At 34.5% G+C, this 22,574-nt stretch overlaps 1 protein-coding gene across 2 annotated transcripts in view; it reads right to left on the minus strand.

Moving 5' to 3' along the window:
- The window catches only part of SENP6 (SUMO specific peptidase 6), a 116,037-nt gene that overhangs the window by 6,513 nt on the left and 86,950 nt on the right, over nt 1–22,574 (minus strand). For both annotated transcript variants that reach the window (XM_047103315.1, XM_047103313.1), the window contains 5 exons: nt 21,678–21,787; nt 21,421–21,537; nt 9,973–10,095; nt 8,712–8,804; nt 5,656–6,083 (listed from right to left, as the gene is read on the minus strand). In XM_047103315.1, the coding sequence (XP_046959271.1) occupies nt 5,656–6,083; nt 8,712–8,804; nt 9,973–10,095; nt 21,421–21,537; nt 21,678–21,787 (871 nt within the window). The remainder of the gene's footprint in view (nt 1–5,655; nt 6,084–8,711; nt 8,805–9,972; nt 10,096–21,420; nt 21,538–21,677; nt 21,788–22,574) is intronic.

The raw sequence follows: 22,574 nt of genomic DNA on the forward strand, positions 1-22,574 counted from the left end.
TGATACTGGCTCAGATCATGATCTCACAGTTTGTGACATCGACCCCACCTCAGGCTCTGAGCTGACAGTGTGGAGCCTGCTTGGGATTTCCTCTCCTTCTCTGCCCCTCTCCTGCTTACACTCTCACTCTCTTAAAATAAACATTAAAAAAGATAAAATTAAAAACAAAACAAAACACAAAACAACAACCCTGGATTGACATGTCAATTACAAAGTTACTTCTACAACTCAGACCCTAAAATTCATTAAAATTTAAAACTAGACGTCAATTATATTATTAAATATATGTATATTTAAATATGTATATAGATATATACATGTAGATATATAAAACATTTTTGTACTAGGTCTGCTAGTTATCTTTAGTAACAGAAGCTACAATAGTCTGAAAATAACCTAATGTCCAAAAATAGAAATAGCAAATTGTAGAACATAAAATGAAATATTATATATTTTTAAAATTAAAATTGTAAAAATATGAAATATTGTACAATACAGATTAAAAAATAAAATGATTAATGGGGTGTCTGGGTAGATCAGTTGGTTAAACATCTGACTCTTGACTTTGGCTCAGGTCATGACCTCACAGTTTGTGAGTTCAAGCCATGCATTGGGCTCTGTGCTGACAGCATAGAGCCTGCTTGGGATTCTTGGTCTCCTCTCTCTCTGCCCCTGCCCTGCTCGTGCTCTCTCTCTCTCTCAAAAATAAATAAGCTCTGGGGCGCCTGGGTGGCTCAGTTGGTTAAGCGTCCAATTTGGGCTCAGGTCATGATCTCGCAGTTTGGGAGCTCAGACCCTGCGTCGGGCTCTGTGCTGACAGCATAGTCTGGAGCCTGCTTTGGATTCTGTGTCTCCATCTCTCTCTCTCTCCCTCCCCGACTTGCACTCTGTCTCTAAGTCTCTCTTAAAAATAAACATTAAAAAAAAAAAAAGCAAAAAAAGGTTTAATAAAAAAAAACATGATTAAAATTAAGTAAAATAGGCTTGTTTTTGGACAAATAATAAAAGAAAAATATTAAAATGAAAATAATCAGTTTAGGATAGGATGTTGTGATTGGAAACATACTACTTAATATAATAATAAAACACTATGGTAAATCCTTTTGCTTTATGAAAAATAACCTGGATGGGTCAGTCGGTTGAGCGTCCGACTTCAGCTCAGGTCATGATCTCACAGTTCGTGGGTTTGAGCCCCATGTTGAGCCTGCTTTGGATCTGTGTCTCCCTCTCTCTCTGCCCCCTCCCTCACTTAAGCTCTGTCTCTCTCTCACAAATAATAAAACACACACACACAAAGTTTTTCAATTAAAAAAAAAAAAACCTTTCAATTGTTTTCAAACATCTGTATTTTTATGTTTGAAGCTAAAATATCTATATTTGAATAAAATCTGTCCAAATCCTCAGGCAATTCATTATTAATCAACTGTAATCAAGTTACTCTAGCAGCCAATTCTACAGAAGCTGCATCATATAAAATATACCTTACACAAGTTAAAAATATGTACATTTCAAAAAAAAATGGAAAAAAATAATTTAAATGGTGTAGTCAATTCTTTCATTCAGTAAACAAATGTTCTGGCATAAACTGAGAGGTGGTAACTCAATCAGCTGTTCTTTTAATCAGTCCCAGTTCCTGAGAGCTTCTCACATAGTGAGATCATCTGAAGATGCCGAGTGAGATTCTAGAGTTTAAAACATATACATTTTTCATGTACCAGAGCAAGACAACATTTCATATAGTGCCCAACTGAAAAACCAGCAAATGAAAGTACTGATACTACACATTATTTTCCTACAATTGACCTTAACCTAATTCTTGTGATAAGATACAATTCCCACTTATTTACTACAGCATATTACCTGACATCAGAAGTCAACACTTGTGACTCTGTATGTTTGATGGTTAAAACTATATTAAAACTGGGGTGCCTGGGTGGCTCAGTCAGTTAAGTGTCGGACTCTTGATCTCGGCTCAGGTCATGATCTCATGATTCATGAGATGGAGCCTGACTCTCCTGCTTGCACTCTCTCTCCCAAAATAAATAAACATTAAAAAAAAAAAAAAAACTATAGGAGCGCCTGGGTGGCTCAGGCAGTTAAGCGTCCGACTTCAACTCAGGTCATGATCTCACGGTTTGTGAGTTCGAGCCCTGCATTGGGCTCTGTGCTGACAGCTCAGAGCCTGGGGCCTGCTTCAGATTCTGTCTCCTCCTCTCTCTGCCCCTCCTGTGCTCATGCTCGGTCTCTCTCTGTCTCTCAAAAATAAAGGTTAAAAAAACAAAACAAAACAAAAAAACCCCCACATTAAAACTGTCTAAATGCTTCATTTAAATCTTTTCAATTATATTCCCAGCCCAAATAGAAATCAGTTCTTGAAATATTAATCACAATCACAAAAATTGTTATAAGTTCTTATCCTAATTTTTAACATGCCATCATTTTATATAGAACAGACTATATAACCAACTTCTCTGAGGTAGTAGAAGCACCTCTAGAGAGCACTCTTATTTAATGTACTTTTGTGTGAGTGATCCCTTGGAAACATCTGATAAAAGTACAGAAATGTACAGACTTACTCTAGGGTACTATTTTTCAAACTGTGGGATACTATCATCACTGGATGAAGGCAAGCATTGAAAAGAAGAGAAAATATGAGGGTATCACACCCAATAAAAGTAAATTAATTTCCCTTAAGGAAGATACATTTGATATGGCTACACACATACTAAAAACAAAACAAAAACAAAAAAAAGGGGGGGATAAACAAATACTAGAAAGGCAAACACATGATTCTACACTTGGATCTCCACTAGGATTTGTGAGGGTATTTACTTAAATTTAACTGGATACTACTTGACTAGAACATTAATTTGAAGGAAAGGGCTACCAGGAATTTCTGGGGTTATGCTCATATGAAGCCCTAGGTTTTGCCCCATTGCTTTAAGTCTTGAACTGTAATTCATTTTTTAAAGTGTATATATTTATTTTTTTGAGAGAGGGAGCAGAGGAGGGGTGGAGAGAGGGTTGGGGGGAGACAGAGAATCCCAAGCAGGCTCCACACTGTCAGCGCAGAACCCGATGCAGGGCTTGAACTAACAAACCCTGAGATCATGACCTGAGCTGAAACCAAAAGTCGATGCTTAACTGAATAAGCCACCCAGGTGCCCCAAACTTTAATTCATTTCTAATTTGAATTCACATTACAGTGTATGAGATTACTGATCAACGGAGAACTTTAAAGAAAATAGTTCTATGGAAATCTAATTCACATATCATACAATTCACCCATTTAAAGTGTACAATTCAGGGGGTGTCTGGGTGGCTCAGTCAGTTAAGGTCTGACTCTTGGTTTCAGCTCAGGTCATGATCTCATGGTTTGTGGTTTAAGCCTCTCTTTCTGCCCCTTCCCTGCTAGTACTCATGCACGCTCTCAAAAAAAAAAGTACAATTCAGTTGTTTTTGATATATTTACACATATGTACAACTATCATCACAGTAAATTTTAAAATCTCAATAGGAAACCCTGTACCCTTCAACCATCATTTCCCTCCTCCTCACACTCCTGTCTGTCACACCACACTAGCCCCAAGCAGCCACTAATCTACCCCATAGATTTTCCTGTTTGGGAGAGTTCATGAAAATGGTATCATATAACATGTGGTCTTTTGTGACTATTTTCACAATAGTTTCAAGACTCATCCATGTTGTAGCATGTAGCAGTATTCCTTTTATGACCTAATAACATTCCATTGGATACATATATCACTAATTGATTATCCATTTGTCAGTGGATGACATTTGGGTTGCTTCTACATTTTGGCTACTATAAAGTTGCTGTGAACATTCGTGTCCAAGTTTTTGTGTGCTTTTCCTTCTCTTGGATATATATGTAGTAAGAATGAAATTGCTGGGTCATATATTAACTCTACATTTAATTGACTTTACTTATTCTGAGAGAGAGAGAGAGAGAGCGAGTGAGCAAGCAGGGTAGGTACAGAGAGGGGGAGAGAGGGTGAGAGAGAACCCCAAGCAGGCTCTGCACTGTAGGCACAGAGCCTGATGCAGGGCTTGAACTCATAAACCGTTGAGATCATGACCTGAACTGAAATCAAGACTTGGTTGCTTAACTGACTGAACTGCTCAGGCACCCTACATTTAATTTTTTGAGGAACTATCCAGCTGTCTTCCAAAGAAAGCAGCTGTACCATTTTACATTTCCACCAGTAACATATGAGGGATTCTGATTTCTCCACATCCTCACCCACATGTTAGTATCTGACTTTTTAATTGTAGCCATACTAGTGTGATATGAAGAAGTATCTCATTACAGTTGTGATTTACACTTCTTTTATGTCTAATTATCTCCATCACCTTTTCATGTGCTAATTGGTACGACTGTTTTAAAGGGGATGAGAAACCATGCACACTTGGTCTTAAGAGTGCCAAAATGGTAATCTTTAAAAAAAAATTTTTTAACGTTTATTTTTTTGAGAGAGAGAGAGAGAATCCCAAGCAGGCTCTGCAATATCAGCACAGAGCCCAACCCAGGGCTCGAACTCAGAAATTGCGAGATCATGACCTGAGCCGAAATCAGAAACTTAACTGACTAAGCCACCCAGGTGCCCCAGTAATTAATCTTTAATATGACTATTCGTTGCCTCTTTTTTTTATTTTACCCAAGCAGAAAATATGTCAAACAAATAAAAAATATTCTTACAAAACTCAACACTAGATGAGTTACTAAAATAAAGTGGTAAGAGTACCAAGACAATGTTCAGCATTCTTAATTTTTGATAGGTTCTTTCTGAATTCATGTAACCTCTTCTATGCCTTATTCTTTTTTCCTCCAAAGAAAACACATTAGATTTACTCACAGTTTAATAAGCAAGGCACATATCATTAGCATATTATGGATTTTATCAAGTAACTATTTTACTTTTGGGTTGGAGAGAAAATTAAATGATTTGATATGAAATTTAAGTATTGGCAGAGAAACTTTAGATTTCTCTAACAAGTGCAAGAAATATAGAACCAATTCAAGGAAAAAATACTGATTCAACAAAATTGAAGGAAAATAAAAAAGCAGAAGCTGGAGCAGTGCCCTTCTTCCCACTAAGAACCATGAAGGAGAGAATGAGGAATAAGGAACTGACCTTTAATTGGAATGTCAACAACTATTTTGGAGGAAAAAGCTTTATTTTCTGACTCTAATTATTTGATCTGTATTTGCCCATCTGTAAATTACAAATGAACGAATTCATCTTAAAGATCTAAGATCTAAGACTGTCCAACTACTGTTTCTGCCAAATACATAAATTTCCTATAAAATAAGAATAAAACTAAGTTGTTATAAATGAAAAATGTAGACCTTATAGCACAATTTTTAAACGTTCTATGAGGTGTGGAAAGCCACAAGGGAATTTCTTAGAGTGATGGAAAGATTCTAAATCTTGATTGCTATAGAGATTACATGACTGTACATATTTATCAAAGCTCACTGGGCTATACTTAAAAATGGGCAAATGTTATTGTAAGCAAGTCATGTCAATAAACATGACTTTAAAAAAAAAGTGTGCCCTAAAATCTTAATCCTATGTACAAGAAATCCAGTGTATTCTGAATTCCTTCATTCTTTCAAAATATTCAGAAACATACCTGTATGGTGCATAGAATTTAAATATTCATTCTGTAGGCCATTTTCGCTTTTAATCCTATCAACAACTTTCTGGCATGTGGATTCTCCTTTATTCGGTTCTTCATTTTCACTTGCAGTATGATTTATTTTTTTCAGACTACATTTCATACTGCCTATGTTTCTCCGAGAATGAGGGTCACTTTCTTCCTGTTCAGCACTTGAATCAATTCCAGCTATGCAATGTTTTTTGTTTAGCATCTTCTTAATTACAGGCTTGGCAGAAGAATTTTGTGAACTGTCCATTTCACTGGCTGAAGGAGAAGAAATACAACTGTCCTCTACAGTTGAACATTTTTGCATGACTGTATTTTCATGGTAATGAGGATTAGGTTCATACTTTGGTTTTTCCAAACCAGGGAAACAAACAACAGCCAAAAACCAGTGTGCACTGTAAAAAACAAATGAAACTACTGAATACATTATTTATTAGAAGAGCCTATTATATTTGGCAATATCAATTGAAATATTTTTTCTAAAGCCTTTGCCAACAAACTTATTAAGAATGTTCAATTTTTAAGATTCTCTTATGTTTTATATGATCACTAATAGACTGCAATATCTACTCAAAAATAACATATTTTGTTCAGAATTATGTAGCCTGCATTCTATTTTGCAAACAATCCTTTGTATCTTTATTCTTTTGAATGAAAAATTCATTCTTATTTCTAGGCAACTTAATAAAATAGAACTCCGATCACTGTAATTCACCATTTCCATTTACCTTTGTTTCTTGACCTATTTATGTCAAAGGATAGAAAACTAGCCTCAAGATTAAAATGTTTTCAGAAGTCTAATTAGACTATAATTTTGAACACTTTCTAAATATTGCACATATGTAGCTTTTAAAAGACTTTTACTATGTTTTTCTTAAGAATAAGATTAGGAATTGCTTACTATTGAAAATATTAAATAATTCTTTGTCTTTTTTTCTACTTTAAGCATTATTAGAAAACTTCAAATATTAGTAGAGTTCCAGCTATCAGGTGGGTGCTCGTGATATAGCTGAATTCAGGTATCACAGTTTCCAATAATAGGTTATAAGCCATGAGTAAAGAGCTATACAGCTAACATTGACTAATATTAATCTAAAAAGGAATTTTATTAACTTACCATTTGCTAGACAGTGTTACATGCTATAGATGTCAGAGAACTTATTAGCTGAGTACAGCGTTTGTCATATAGTAGGTGTTCAATAGGTATTTGCTGAGAGGAAAAATGCTTAACTTGACATAAATAGAAGTTATTCTACATTCTCATTTTTACAAAATGTTAAGTTTCCCCAAGGTAATACTAAGAAACAATGTCTCTTCATCAGATTGCATTAAAAACAGGGTGACAGAGCCTGGCTTCATCCTCAGCATTATAAAGGCAAGATGGAGGAATGCTTCTCCCTGTTCTTAAGTATTGACCCTCAGTATCCTAGGGACTTAGATCGGGCTGGCGTAGTACAAAGAGCAACACACCATCCTTCTCCCTTCCTTAACTCCAAGACATAGTTGACTGTAAATCACATCTCAATGTCAGAAAAGTTAAATGTGAAAAAATGTGTTTTGAAAATTAATATGGTATCATACTAATTCCCAACCTAAAGGTATAACCTAAGTCCATCATAGTTTTTAACATTTCTTAGGTATGACAATACATATAAACCATAAATTTTCTGTTGTACACCTAAAAACTAAGAAAAATTCTTTCTTCACCTAGCTGAAAGGATAAGGTTGAATCAGACACATCTGAGGTAATTTTCAACCTCTAAGAGACAGGGTTTTGCTTTTATGATCCCTTTTAATAGCAGCTACATTGACCTTAAATCACCAGTGGGAGAAGAGGCTAGAACAATTTCACTTAAGATGGATTAGCTTACAGACTTTAAAAAAACTACCACCACCAGGAAAATTAAAAACAAAACAGCAAAAAACAGATACCTATCTGTGGCTGCACTCATTAGAAACCACAGGTCTCATGATTAACGTATGATTTTAAACAATTTCATTATACTACTGACTGCATTTGTTTTTCATAGTGAGAAAAAAAGAGAACACATTCAGAAGCTAGTCTGGCACACTTAGGCTTATTAGACATAAACAATCTTATTGAATATCAACTTCAGACAAACTTACTCCACAACCATAATAAATTGAGACAATGCAAGGCCATTTCTCAATTTGTCTAAGCAGAGACAAACTAGGTCACAGCACAACCAAATGAATACCAAATACTCCCCCTTTTTGCTAAATGGGTAAATGCCACTTTTTTACCCAAACAACTGCTTCCTTACACCTTTCCCCACATGACCAAACCAAAGCCCAAATTGTGTTAGAGGCTGTTTCAAACACACTTTTACTTAGAGGCTCCATGGTTGCCCATGGTGTGTGGTCCTTGATGCAAGGAACAAATCCAAGCTGTCCAACTACAGGTGCATTCCTAGGGGATTTTGGCTGGAAGGCACAGGAGAACAGAAAAATGAAATATAAAAACTCTCAAGTCTACACTCTGATCCTACACATCAATGCCTCTCTGGTCACTGTGGGAGAATAACAGAAAATATTTAACCACCTCCATTTATTTAGAAAACAGCTTCAAGTAGTCAGCATGGTTTTCAATTTAAGTAAATTACATAAATCTAGTCATCTTTTCTTTTTTTTGGTTAAGAGTCAAAGTGTTTTTTAAAGTAAAGATACAAAATCTTCTATGTGACCTAGTCATTACTCTCTATAAGGAAGCCTTTTCACAGGCTGTTTGGTAGACCACAAGTGCCACTTTTTAAAACTGACGTTATTCTACATGGACACATAAAACCTTTTTAAAATTAGAAAAACCTCTTGCCAGTGTTTATAAAATACAATGTCTTAAATGATTCACTGGAAAACTGCATTTTCATAAAATAAGCAGTATAATATGGATATATACAACAAATTTCAGAAAGAAGTTTAAAATGAATAAGTTCTTCACCTCATAAACACGTTTTCTAAAAATAACACGTTTTCATATTTACATAAAGAAAATTCTTACTCACGCTTCATTAAGGGGTACAAAAATAAAATCCTTCTCAAAAATGTCTACATGCCGGGTCCATGTTTTTACTCTCCCATGTCGCTTTTGCTGTATTCTATAAGACAAGAGATAAACTATCAAGCTTCTGAAGTGTTTCCAGTGCTTCAGCTTATATGTAGCCATTTAAAATTATGAAGACTACGATGTTAACAAAGAAAACAATTGTGTAAGATGATTTAACAAGCTGGGAAAAGAAAACAGAACATTTCAGATGGACCCAGGAAGATGTGAAACTGCTCATTACTGAATCTGCAAGAATTATTTAATTCCCGCTACTACTTACTAGGTGAACCAGTGCTACCATTTATATTACTACATACTAGCAACTATATTGAGAAGTGTATCAGACCATGACCTGAAGAGAAGAGAGCAGGAAAAGTGAGCATTACGGTAGATGAAATAAAAAAGACTATGAACATTGGTCTAACCAATCACTCTCATCAACTCTAAGATCTAAATTAGGAAATCACTGAAATAGTATGAAATATGCACAGCAGCCATCAATTCAAGACATTTGACAGAACTTAGGACACTCTGTATATATCTTTTGACCAATTATCAGTACATATTAGAGCTGGACGTAATCAGTATGTGGAAAGGAATTATAAACAAACTGACTGGAGCTTAATATATAGAACAGTATTTCCTTAACTTGTCTGAGCACAATTATCCAAATAACTTGTTAAAAGTACAGATTCGGGGTGCCTGGGTGGCTTAGTCGGTTGAGTGCCTGACTCTTAATTTGGGCTCTGGTCATGATCTCACTGTTAATGAGATTTGGCCCCATTTTGGGCTCCGTGCTCTTAGCGCTTGAGATTCTTTCTCTTCTTCTTTTGCTCTCTCTCAAAATAAATAAACATTAAAAAAAAAAAAAATTCTTCTAAAGAAAAAAAAGTACAGATTCACAGGTTGCTCTCTTAAATATTATGAATGGAACATCTAGGGTAAAACAAAGCCATCTGTATTTAATAAGTATCCAAGTAATTTTTTGTTTTTAAACTATCAGGCATATTTGGGAAATACTGATTTAGATATTGGACCAATAATCTTTATTGAATTCCAGGTATTCTTGAGGCTTTAGAGGACTATGAATTGACAACAGAATTAAAAGATATTGCCGCAATTAAAATTAAAATTAAAATTAAAAATAAGTACTTTTTTAATTAAATTAAACTTGAGAGACTTACTACAGATCTATTAAATATTTTCAGATTTTGACTTACGACAGATTAGTTGTTTCATGTAGATTTCTTCTTTCTCTCTGATTAAGGCGTTTATAGAAAAAAGAACTGAATATATGAATTCGGTCAGCTTCTTCTTTCTTCAGTTTTTCAAGCACCAAATATCTATTTTATTAAAACAAGAAACAAATATAATGAATTTAACAGTTTACTTTATATTAGAAACAAACAGTGGTCAAGAATCTATTTAGCCACCACTGTCTCTATTTCTTAAAACTGAAAGAATTTATTAGCCAAGTTTACATCATATTCTAGACAATGATTAATAGATTATTTTCAAGGAATGAAAGTGATATTTGAGGATAGAACTATGATTTGTAAGATCTGATTTTTAAAACAAGGGCACATTCATGAACGTCCATAGAAATATTTATGAAAGTCAAAAAGTGGAAATGACAAAAATGCTCATCAACCAAAGAAGAGAAAAATAAAATGTGATATATCTGCACAACGGAATATTTAGTAATAAAAAGAAATGAAGTATTGATACATGCTGTAACACAGAATAGCCTTGAAAACAATACACTGAGTGAACAACACTAGTCTCAAAGGACCACATATTGCATGATTACATGTATATGAAATTTTCAGAGGAGACTGGTGGTTGCCTATTGTTGGGGGTAGGGTTGGAGAGAAATGAGGACTCAATGCTAATGGGTACTGGGGTTCATTTGAGGGATGAAAATGTTCTAATATTGATTATGATGGCTGTACAACTGTCTGAATATATTAAACCACTGAATATATATTTTAAATATTTTTTAAATTGTTTTAGTAATCTCTACACCCAACATGGAGTTCAAACTCACAACCCCAAGATCAAGAGTCACACACACTTCCAATTTAGTCAGCCAAGCACCCTTGAATATATATTTTAAGTGAGCATTATAATGGTATGTGCATTTTTTCTCAATAAAGCTGTTATTTTTATGAACTGTTTTTTCTATTTTAAGTACTTCAGTTAATAAATCATGAAGACCCAACCACAGACTACTTTTTATAAAGACAGAAAAAATTAGAAGCTGTACGAAAGTGAAATTGTAATAATGACTTTTTTAAAAGTGATCTTACATGGGTTCTAATTTTTACTTGCTTGGTTGTTTTTTCTATGGGTCTATATCAAAACAAACAGTGGTGATCCTTAATATTATAAAAGGAAATTATGATTAACTGATAATGCTCCAAGCTCCCTCAGAGAAGCTATGCAAATTCAGGCTTATGACCATATTCATTTTATTACTATGAAAAGCATCTGAAAGCCTTATAAAATCTTACACAGAAACAGCAAATATCCCACAGGACATATCTTTGAGACTGGTCACTTTTACCATAATATTTGAACATTTTTTTAAAGCTCAACTTCTGACGAACAGGATAGAACTTATAGATTTCTTGCTTTACGGCAACTCAGTGTGTGCCCACAAAAGATACTCTAAGACAATAAATTACCTCATGGCCTTATTTATATCAACTGCTGAATTCTACAATTACATACTCAAAACAGAACATGTCCTGAACTAGATCTGAATGTAGGACCTACACCACAATGGATGAACCAGGCAGCTTTTACTTCCCTAAACTACATGACTATTTTGTAAAATTAAAATGAATAAACACATAATTCAACTTCAAAAAGGAAAGATATAAGCGATTTAAGAAAACTGATGCTCTACTTCATATGTAAATAAATCTATGCTTTTTAATTAAAAGTACCTAGTTTTGTCTTTATGATCTGATCTATATATCCATAAGTATTTCTTTGACTATATATAATTCTGGGGATTTTTTTTTTTTTACACACGTTATTAGAACTACAGATTAATTAGAAGAGCCATGTCTCTTATTTTTTTAATGATTTTTTTAAATTTATTTTTTAAAAATAGGCTCTATGCCCAATGTGGGGCTCAAACTCATGACCCCAAGATCGAGAGTTGCATGTGCTACAGACTGAGCCAGCCAGGTGCCCCATGTCACTTATTTTAGAATAAAAGGGAAAATCCAAGTTTATTACAACCAAGTAGTAGGAATTTCTTTGATTTGGGTGCATTTTTTTCTTTTACTGCATAAATCACTTAAATATCAAATATCATAGTAAAGCTGTTTGCTTGCTTACTTCACAAAATGAACAATCTAACAATCATTTTATAACTTTTTAAATCGTGTCACTAAATTAAAAGATGACTTTAAGGTTAATCTGCAACTCTGTGTGACTTTGAAGGTAGTTTTTACTAAAATAATTATTTTCTTTTCCACATTTCATTAACACTCTCTAGATGCAATGCCATACTATTTCTTTTAATACTGGCAAAGTTTAAGTTTGTCACAAATAAATGGAGGCTAAATAACAATGAATGGGTCACCTAGATATCAAAGGGGAAATCAAAACTACACAGAGACAAATAAAAATGAAAACACAACAGTCCAGGGGCTCCTGGGTGGCTCAGCCAGTTGAGCATCTGACTCTTGATTTCTGCTCAGGTCATTATCCCAGGGTTGTGGAATTGAGCCCTACGTCAGGCTCCATGTTGTGCATGGGGCCTGATTAAGATTCTCTACCCCCCCACTCCCTCCCCCACTCATGCACTCTCCCTCCAAAAATGAACAAACAAACAAATCTTTGGGAAGCAACAAAAGTTGTTCTAAGAGGGATAATTATAGCAATATGGGCCTACTTAAGAAGCAAGAAAAAATCTCAAATAAGTTACCTAACCTCACACTTCAAGGAGCTAGAAAAAGAAGAAACAAAACTGAAAACAAGTCGAAGGAAGGATATCATAAAGACTAAAGCAAACATAAATGAAGTAGGGACCAAAAAAAAAAAAAAAAAAAGAACAGGTCAATGAAACTAGGAGCTGATTCTCTGAAAAGATAAACAAAATTGATAATCCTTTAGCCAGACTCATCAAGAAAAAAAGACTCAAATAAATAAAATCAAAATGGAGGAGAAATAACAACCACCACAGAAATACAAAGGATTATGAGAGAATATTATGAAAAAATGTATGCCAACAAATTTGACAACTTAGAAGAAATGGATAAATTCCTAGAAATATAGAACCTTTTAAAACTGAAGCAGAAACAAAAAATTAGAACAGACAGATTATTAGCAATGACATTGAGTCAGTAATCAAAAATCTCCCAACAAACAGAAGTCTAGGACTGGATGGCTTCTCTGGTGAATTTTTCCAAAACTTTAAAGAAAAATTAATACCTATTCTACTCAAACTATTCCAAAAAGTAGATGTGGAAGGAAAGCTTCCAAATTCACTCTACGAGGCCAGCATTACCCTGATACCAAAACCAGCTAAAAACACTACCAAAAAAGAGAACTACTGACCAGTATCTCTGATGAACATAGATGCACAAGCCCTCAACAAAATACTAGCAAACCAAATCCAATTATACATTTAAAAAATTCATTATTCACCATTATCAAGTGGGATTAATTCCTGGGATGCAAGGGTGGTTCAATATTCATAATCAATCAACATGATACATCATATTAATAAGGGAAAGGGTAAAAACCAGATGATCTTTTCAACAGATTCAGCAAAAGCATCTCACAAAGTACAATATCCATTCATAATGAAAACTCTCAACAAAGTTTAGAGGGAACATATGTCAACATTACAAAAAGTCATATATGAAAAACCCACAGTTAACATCATATTCAATAGTGAGAAACAGAGCTTTTCGCATACAATTAGGAACAAGATGACTGTCCAATCTCAAAACTTTTATTTAATATAGTACTGGAAGTCCTACCCACAGTAATCAGGCAAGAAAAAGAAATAAAAGGCATCCACATTGTTAAGGAAGAAATAAAAATTTACTTTTTGCAAATGACATAATACTATATATAGAAAACCCTAAAGACTCCACCAAAAAACTACGAGAACTGATTGATGAATTCAGTTAAGTCACAGGACACAAATTTAATCTACAGAAATCCATTGCATTTCTATGCACTAATAATAAAGTAGCAGAAAGAGAAATTAATAAAGTACCTAGGAATATACGTAACCAAATAAGTGGAAGACCCATACTCTGAGAACTATAAAACACTGATGAAATAAACTGAAGATGATTACATGCTCATGGATTTGGAGAATCAATACTGTTAAAATGTCCATTCTACCCAAACCAATCTAAAGATTTAATATAAGCCCTATCAAAATAGCAATTTTTTTTTTTTACATAAGTAGAACAAGTAATACTAAAATTTGTATGGGACCAGAAAAGACCCAGAATAGCTAAAACAACCTCGAAAAAGAAGAACAAAGCTAGAGGTATAACAATCCCTGATTTCAAGAATTACTACAAAGTAGTAGTAATCAAAACAATATGGCACTGGCACAAAAATAAACACAGAGATCAATGGAACAGAATACAGAGCCCAGAAATAAACCCACATTTACATGGTCAATTAATCTAAAATAAAGAAAGCAAGAATACACAACAGGGAAAAGACAGTCTCTTTAACAAATGGTGTCAGGAAAACTGGATGGCTACATGCAAAAGATTAAAACTGGACCACTTTTTTATACCATACACAAAAATAAACTCAAAATGGATTAAAGACCTAAATGTGAGATCTGAAAACTGTAAAAATCCTAGAAGAAAACATAGGCAGTAATTTCTTTGACATCGTCACAGAAATGCTTTTCTAGATAGGATTCCTCAGGCAAGGAAAACAAAAGCAAAATTAAACTATTGGGACTAAACCAAAATTTAAAAAAAAGCTTTCACAAAGTGAAGGAAACCATCAACAAAATAAAAAAGCAACCTACTACATGGGAGAAGATATCTGCAAATGATATATTCAATAAAGGGTTAATATTCAAAATATATAAAGAACTTCTACAACTCATCATGGAAAACAACAACAATCCAATTAAAATGGGCAGAAGGCATGAATAGACATTTTCCCCAAAGACATACAGATAGCCAACAGACACGTGAAAAGATGCTCAACATTATCAATTATCAGGGAAATGCAACTGAAAACCACAATGAGTTATCACCTTATGCCCGTCAGGATGATTTAAAAAAAAAAAAGAACGAAAGAAAAAAAAGAAATGATTAAGTATTGGTGAAAATGTGGAAAAAAAGGGACCCTCATGCACCACTGGTGGGAATGCAAATTGGTGCAGCCACTGTGGAAAACAGTAGGAGGTGCCTCAAAAACTAAAAATAGAATTACTATATGATCCCAGTAATTACACTACTGGGTATTTATCCAAAGAAAATGAAATCACCAATTTGAAAATACATATGTACCTCTATGTTTATCACAGTGTTACTTAACAATAGCCAAGACATGGAAACAACCCAACTGGTCATCCACAGATGAATGGATTAAAATGTGGCATACACACATACACAATGGATTATTACTGAGCCATCAAAAAAGAATGAGATCCTGCCATATACAACAACATGGATGGATGTAGAGGGTATATGCTAAGTAAAATAAGTCAGAGAAAGACAAATACCATATGATTTCACTCATGCATGGCATTTAAGAAACAAGACAAACTGAAAATTATAGACAACCCATCCCTATACTTTTAAATACAGAGGACAAACTGGTGGTTGCCACAGGAGAGGTGGCTGGGGAGATAGATGAAATAGATAATAGAGATTAAGAGTGCACTTATCTTGATGAGCACTGAGTAATGTATAGAATTGCTGAACCATTATATTGTACACCTGAAACTAATACAATACTGTCTATTAAGAAAAGCACTGTGTGGGGCGCCTGGGTGGCGCAGTCGGTTAAGCGTCCGACTTCAGCCAGGTCACGATCTCGCGGTCCATGAGTTCGAGCCCCGCGTCGGGCTCTGGGCTGATGGCTCAGAGCCTGGAGCCTGTTTCCGATTCTGTGTCTCCCTCTCTCTCTGCCCCTCCCCCGTTCATGCTCTGTCTCTCTCTGTCGCAAAAATAAATAAACGTTGAAAAAAAAAAAAAAATTAAAAAAAAAAAAAAAAAAGAAAAGCACTGTGAAAAAAAGCTTGTTTCCTACTTGTAGAGTTAGAAATGGAAAAGAATGAACGGCTCTGGTAACAGCTGAATTACTTATTTTAATATAGTGAAATTTAAGATAAAAGTTTCTTTTTAATTCACTTCCAAACATGTCATGAGAGAAATACAACAGATTTTTCTAAAAACCATGGATTTTGTTAGGTTTTCATTTCCATTTGGAATGCAGATTTGGATCAGAAAAGGCAGAACCTTTAGATAATACACGTTTAATGTAGTTTTAAAGTACTAACGTAAAATGTCAAGGGGCCCCCTAAAATGTAAAAAATTTAAGAGTATACACACATACTATAAAATCTCTACCACAATGTAAAAAGATAGATGTATGAAATATAATAAACTAAATGTAAACAAAACACAGACATTCAACTTTATATGCTTTCAAAAGCAAAAGCTATTTTAAAAATAAATAGATGTTAAAAGTAAAGTGATGAAGAAATATATACCATGTAAACAAAAACCAAGACAAAGCTGGAGTAACTACATTCATTTTGAACAAAGACGGCTTAAGCACAGGGAGATTATTAAGGATATAGAGGGACAAAGGGTTGATTCTCCAAAAAAAAAAAAACCCCATAAATGGTTTAACAATTCTATACACTAGTGTTCATCATTAATCTCTATTATCTATTTCACCCCCCTCTCCCCCCACCTCTCCTCTGGCAACCACCAGTTTGTTCCCTGTATTTAAAAGTCGGGGTTGGGTTCTTTTTTTCAGTTTGTTTTGTTCCTTAAATGCCAGACATGAATCAAATCATAAGGAAAAATAGACAAATCCATTATTACACTTGGAGGCCCACAACCTTCTGAATAATTGATAGAAGAAGTGGGCAGATGATCAGTAAGGACAAAGATGACCCAAACAGCACTATCAAACAGCTTGACCTAATTGACACTCATAGAACAACACTTCATCCAACAACAGTGGTACTGTTCTACACACTGACTTAAGGACTTCTGGCTTGGTTTCTTAAGTTAGTATACATTAGAATTAAGAGAGGACATCTGTTTTTAAAAATTATAATAAAAAATGCATAACATCAAATTTACAATCTTAACAATTTTTTAAACATGAGACTCAAACTTACAACCCCAAGATCAAGAGTTATATGCTCCATCAGCTGAGCCAGGTGCCCCCCAATCTTAAGAATTTTTTAAGTGTACAGTTCAACAGTGTTAAGTAGATTTACATGGTTGTGAAACAGATCTCCAGAACTTTATCTTGCAAAACAGAAATTCTATACTCACTAAACAATTCCTTTCCCCTCCCCACCCCTCATCTTCTGAAAACTACCATTTATATTCTTTTTGTATAAATCTGACTGTTTCAGACACCTAATACAATGGAATCATATAGTACTTGTTTTTGTGACTGGCTTATTTCACTTTGCATAATGTCTTCCAGATTCATCCATGTTACAGCATGTGACAGATTTCCTTCCTTTTAAGAACTGAATAATATTCCACTGTATCTATATACCACATTTTGTTTATCCACTCATCCAATAATGGACATATGAGTTGCTTCTCCCTCTTGGCTACTATGAATATGGGTGTGCAAATTCTTTCAATTCTTGTGGATATATACTCAGAAGTGGGACTGATGAATCACAGGGTAGTTCTATGTTTAATTTCTGAGGAGCCACCCTACTGTTTTCCTCAGTGGTTGTACCATTTACATTCCCACCAGCAGTGCACAAGGATTCCAATTTGCCCATATACTTGGCAACACTTGTTATTTTCTTTCTTTCTTTGATAGGAGTCATCCAAATGGGTATGAGATAGTAACTCATTGTGGGTGTGACTTGTATTTCTCTGATGAATAATATCGAGAATTTTTTCATTGTTGGCCATTTGTAGGAGATAACATCTTTTGACTTAGCTACGAAGAACTTTGAACTCGAATGAATTTGTTAGAGGTCACAGGAGTCTAACGTTAATCTGCAAAGTCAAGCATTTAAAATCTAGGGCAGTTTCTCTTGCTAGCAAATCTGATACATTTTATAACTTACCGAAACATACTCCAATACCATTAAATCTTCAAAAGGAAAAACAGTACTTTTGGAAATGGTATATAGTTAACATAATAGTAATATAATATTATCCTCTGATGTTAAGTATATCCTGATGGTTGACAATGTCGTTACTGTCAGTTTTGTGTAGTTGTTCTATCAATTGTAGATAGAGGGGAATTAAGGTCTCCAGCTCTATTTGTGGATTTGTCTGTCTTTTTAGATCAGTTTATTTTTATTTCACATATTTTATAGCTCTGTTGTATGGTACACACCCATTTAGGATTGCTAAGTCTTCTTGGTAGATTCACCTATCATTGTATAGTGTCTCTCTCTAGCCCTGGTAGTTGTCTTTGTTCTTAAGTTTATTTTTCTTTCTTTTTTTTTTAAGGTTTATTTATGTATTTATTTATTTAGAGAGAAAGCGCATAAGCTGGGGAGGCGTAGAGTGGAGGAGAAAGAGACAAAATCCCAAGCAGGCTCCACACTGTCAGTGCAGAGCATGATGCGGGGCTTGAACCCAAGAACCATGAGATCATGACCCAAGCCGAAATCAGGAGTCAGACACTCAATTGACTGAGCCACACAGGCGCCTCTTAAGTTTATTTTTCTAATGATATCATAATTCACTCCTGCTTTAATATTTGCATGGCATATCTTTTTCCATCCTTTTACTTTCGACTTACATATATTATTATCTTTGAAGTCACTTTTTTGTAAACAGGACATAGTTGGGCTATGGTGCTTAATCCACTCTCTGTTGATCTTGGTCTTTTAACTGAAATAAATAGTGCATTTAAATTGAATGTAGTTAGTAATATGCTCTATCTTCTAGATCACTGATTCTTTCCTCTCTCTTCTTTATTTTGCTGTTGAGCCTATCAAAGTTTTCATTTGTTACTACAGTTTTAGTTTTAAAATTTCCATTTCTTCCTCATTTACATCTATGTTTTTCTAAGTTTCACATATGTTCACAATTGTTCATTAAAGAATTTTTATAATGGATGCTTTAAAAATCTGTCATAATTTTTAAGTTTATTTATTTTTGAGAGGGAGAAAGAAAACAGGGGAGGGGCAGAGAATCCCAAGCAGGCTCTACACTGTCAGCGCACAGCCCGACATGGGGCTCAAACCCACAAACTGAGAGATCATGATCTGAGCCGAAACCAAGAGTCAGATGCTTAACCAATTGAGCCACCCAGGTGCCCATGTCATAATTCTAATATCTGTGCCATCTTGGTGTTTACTCTCTGTTTTTCTGTTTGAACTCTGTTTCTTGATGAGATAAGTAATTTTCAAGTGAAATATGGACAGTTTGAATATTATAGGACTCTAGATCTGATTTAGTTCTTGTGCTTTAGCAGGCCTCCCCTGGCACCGCCTTCCAGTGGATGCGGTGGGTGCTATCTCATTACCACTAGGTGTAGGTGAAGTTCAGGTTCTCTACTAGGCCACCATTGTTATGAGAGGTGTTATGAGAGGTTAATAGTAAATAGGGGTGGAAGGCTCCCCACTAGGACTCCATTGATACCACCTCTGCTAGAGAGGGAGAGAATAGAGTATCTCATTATTCCCCAGGGACCAGGTACAAGTCCAGCTCTACATTTGACCCCGATCTAGCTCAGGGTCACTATAACCTTAAAGTTACTTTTAGCCCTTATCTACCTTGACCTCTGCTGTACTGACATTAAATGTATCCTCTTTATTTAAAGCTTTCACTTCCTTTCAACTTCATGACATAACCCTCTCTAGACTTTTCTTCTTACCTATCAGATCCTTCAAAATTTAGTCAAGAGAATCTCTTTCTTCCCTGTCTCTCTTTAACTTTCCAGATTCTGTTCTTGTAGCTCTTTTCCTCATTCTGTATTTCTTCCTAAGCAATTTCACCCATTCTCATAATTAAATTACCACTTGCAAAATAAAACCTCCTAACTCTCTATGCCTCCAAGCAAGAACTCAAATGACTTCCAGAACCATATGTTCAACTGCTTATTGGCACTGTCCCTTCTGTTGTTATTAAAGACATCTAAAAGGAACTCATCCTGTCCTCCATCCAAACCTGTTCTGTTTTTGCATTCACTGCCTCACAGGTAGTGACAAAATCATTTAGCAGGTCTCAGTAGTTGGAAAGCGAGGAGTTATCTGCCATCCATTCCTCTCTTTCTTAATATCCATTCAATCAGTTGCTAAACAACTCTACCTCCTAAAAAACATTTATTTCCTCTTCACTCCAAATAAAATGACTTAATCAGGTTTCTTATATCACCTTAATTAATTTCCTTAAGTCATCTCTCAACTACACACCCACAATGAACATTCTTGTCAAAATGATCTTAAGAAAGCTCAATTATAATATCAAACATTTCTCTGATCAAACCTTTCACTCTTTATAACAATGTTTTCTTTTCCCAAACTGTTGAGTGCAACCATTAGTAAGCTATAATATCAATTCAGCAGCTTTCAACAACCAGTTCTTTAAAAAATATTGTTTTATGAAATACATTTGAATGAACTAGAAAGAAATATATTTTTAAGTTTATTTATTTATTTTGAGAGCCTGACTTGGGGGCTCGAACTCAAGAACCGTGAGATCACTACCTAAGCCAAAATCAAGAGTCTGATGCTTAACTGACTGAGCCACCCAGGCGCCCTGAATAAACTAGAAAATATTGGCAAGTGCTAGACATACTGATAGGTAAGTTCTGTTTTGTTTCATATACACACTCATTTTATATCACAAACCACTGAACACATATAAACTTAAACATACAGAAACACTGCACACACATGTATTAAGCATGTGTATACTGGGTCATGATATAAGCTCTTCCAGGAAAGCTTCTTGGTCCTTCCTATTTCTGTACCCATGAAGAGAATGAAACATTCTTTTGCTGCTATATCTATACCATGTTAATGCTTCTGTCAAAGCTTGAATCCCTTTTTCTGCTCCCTACAAAACCATAAACTTCTAACACAGTACGTGGTTCATAGCTGGCACTTGATGAAATACCAAGTAAAAAATCATACTTTTGTGCTTACACAATAATTTATTACCTAACCTAGGGTAGTAACCATTTTTTAAAAGGCTTGAGGCAGTATAACAATAACAACATAATAATCTAGCATTTATGAACATGTTGTATTTGCCAAGTATTTTCCTAGTGCTTGACATGTATTATTTAATTCTCATACCCTTTTAGATATTATTTTCATTTTTTAAATGAGAAAACACATAGGTAGGGACATTAAATAATTTCCCAAATGTCACATAAGTGGTAGTGATAGAATAAAAAAATTAAAAAGTTTTGACTCTAGAAAACAAAGATATACATTATAGAATGTTACAAATGTGCTAAAAGAAAGAAAATTAACTTACTTCAAATAAAAGTCTATAATAACATCATTTAAAAATTCTCCTTCACTTAGACAGTGTAGGTCCTCATTAGTAACGGAGATGCCTCCCTTAGCTGGAGGTGGTGGATATACTATCAATCTGTAACAAAATAAACAAAAAAACACAAGCAAAAACCACAAGTGTGTGTGTGTGTGTGTGTGTGTGTATGTACAGAATTGAAATTTAATAAAACGGAAAAGAAATTTAAAAGCACTGCAAACATAAATGAATACTCTCACTTTTCTACGGGGCCCATGAAGATGGTATGATTCTCTCCAGTTTCTTCCTCATCATCAAAGAACTGGAATTCTTGTTTGTTTTTAAGTTGTATTTTAGATTCAAGGGACACCTAGTAAAGGAAATTAAATTACCAGTTTACAAAGTCAACTGAGAAATTTTTCACTAAAAAAAAAAGCAAGCACAAGACAAGAATACTTTTCAATTAAAGAAAATTACAAATATGAATTTAAAAAGTATACATGACTTTAAAAAGAAACAGGCAAAACTACGGTCCACATTCTTTGTATGTGTAGTTTCAAGAACAGTGATATGCTTCCAATTTTTGTAACAAAGGTTTTATGGTATCTTATCTAAGATCCCTATCATCCTTATTTAGATTATGTTTGTAAATCGAAAGAATATAGTGGTTTTTCCTTCTGAGAGTGGAGGTCTATCTAAGTTCAATGGCTAGGCAATCCATGGGATATGGGAGGAGAGGTTCAGGGAACGCAGTCCAATGAGCTTTAGTTCTCCAAAATAACAAAGAAACAAAGAAACAAAGAAAGACCCTGCATTGAAATTTTATTCTATTGCAGCTGCCTTACAGCTCCAGTTGCTTTTTTCGTCCTCATTAACAATCTCTTATAGCAAGTTTTACAAAAGAAGGGGAATGGTTCCTCTTCCTTCTGTTCTTTTCCTCAACCCACTTACTGTGTGAATAGCTCTTCTCTGGTGAGACCTTACTCAGCTTCACCAAGATTGTGCCTTGGATAGCCCTATTTCCAATTTGTAGGCAGGTTGGAAGATTTTAAGTATTTCTAATAAATTAAGTTGGCAAAATTCAGTTGCATGATAAGGAGACAAATTTTTATTATGTAACATTATACTATGTATTATAGTACACAGCCTTTGTTTCA

This window comes from Lynx rufus, unplaced genomic scaffold, assembly GCF_022079265.1.
Source record: "Lynx rufus isolate CCGP_SWC_20201006 ecotype Redwood Valley unplaced genomic scaffold, mLynRuf1.p SCAF_6, whole genome shotgun sequence".
NCBI lineage: Eukaryota > Metazoa > Chordata > Mammalia > Carnivora > Felidae > Lynx > Lynx rufus.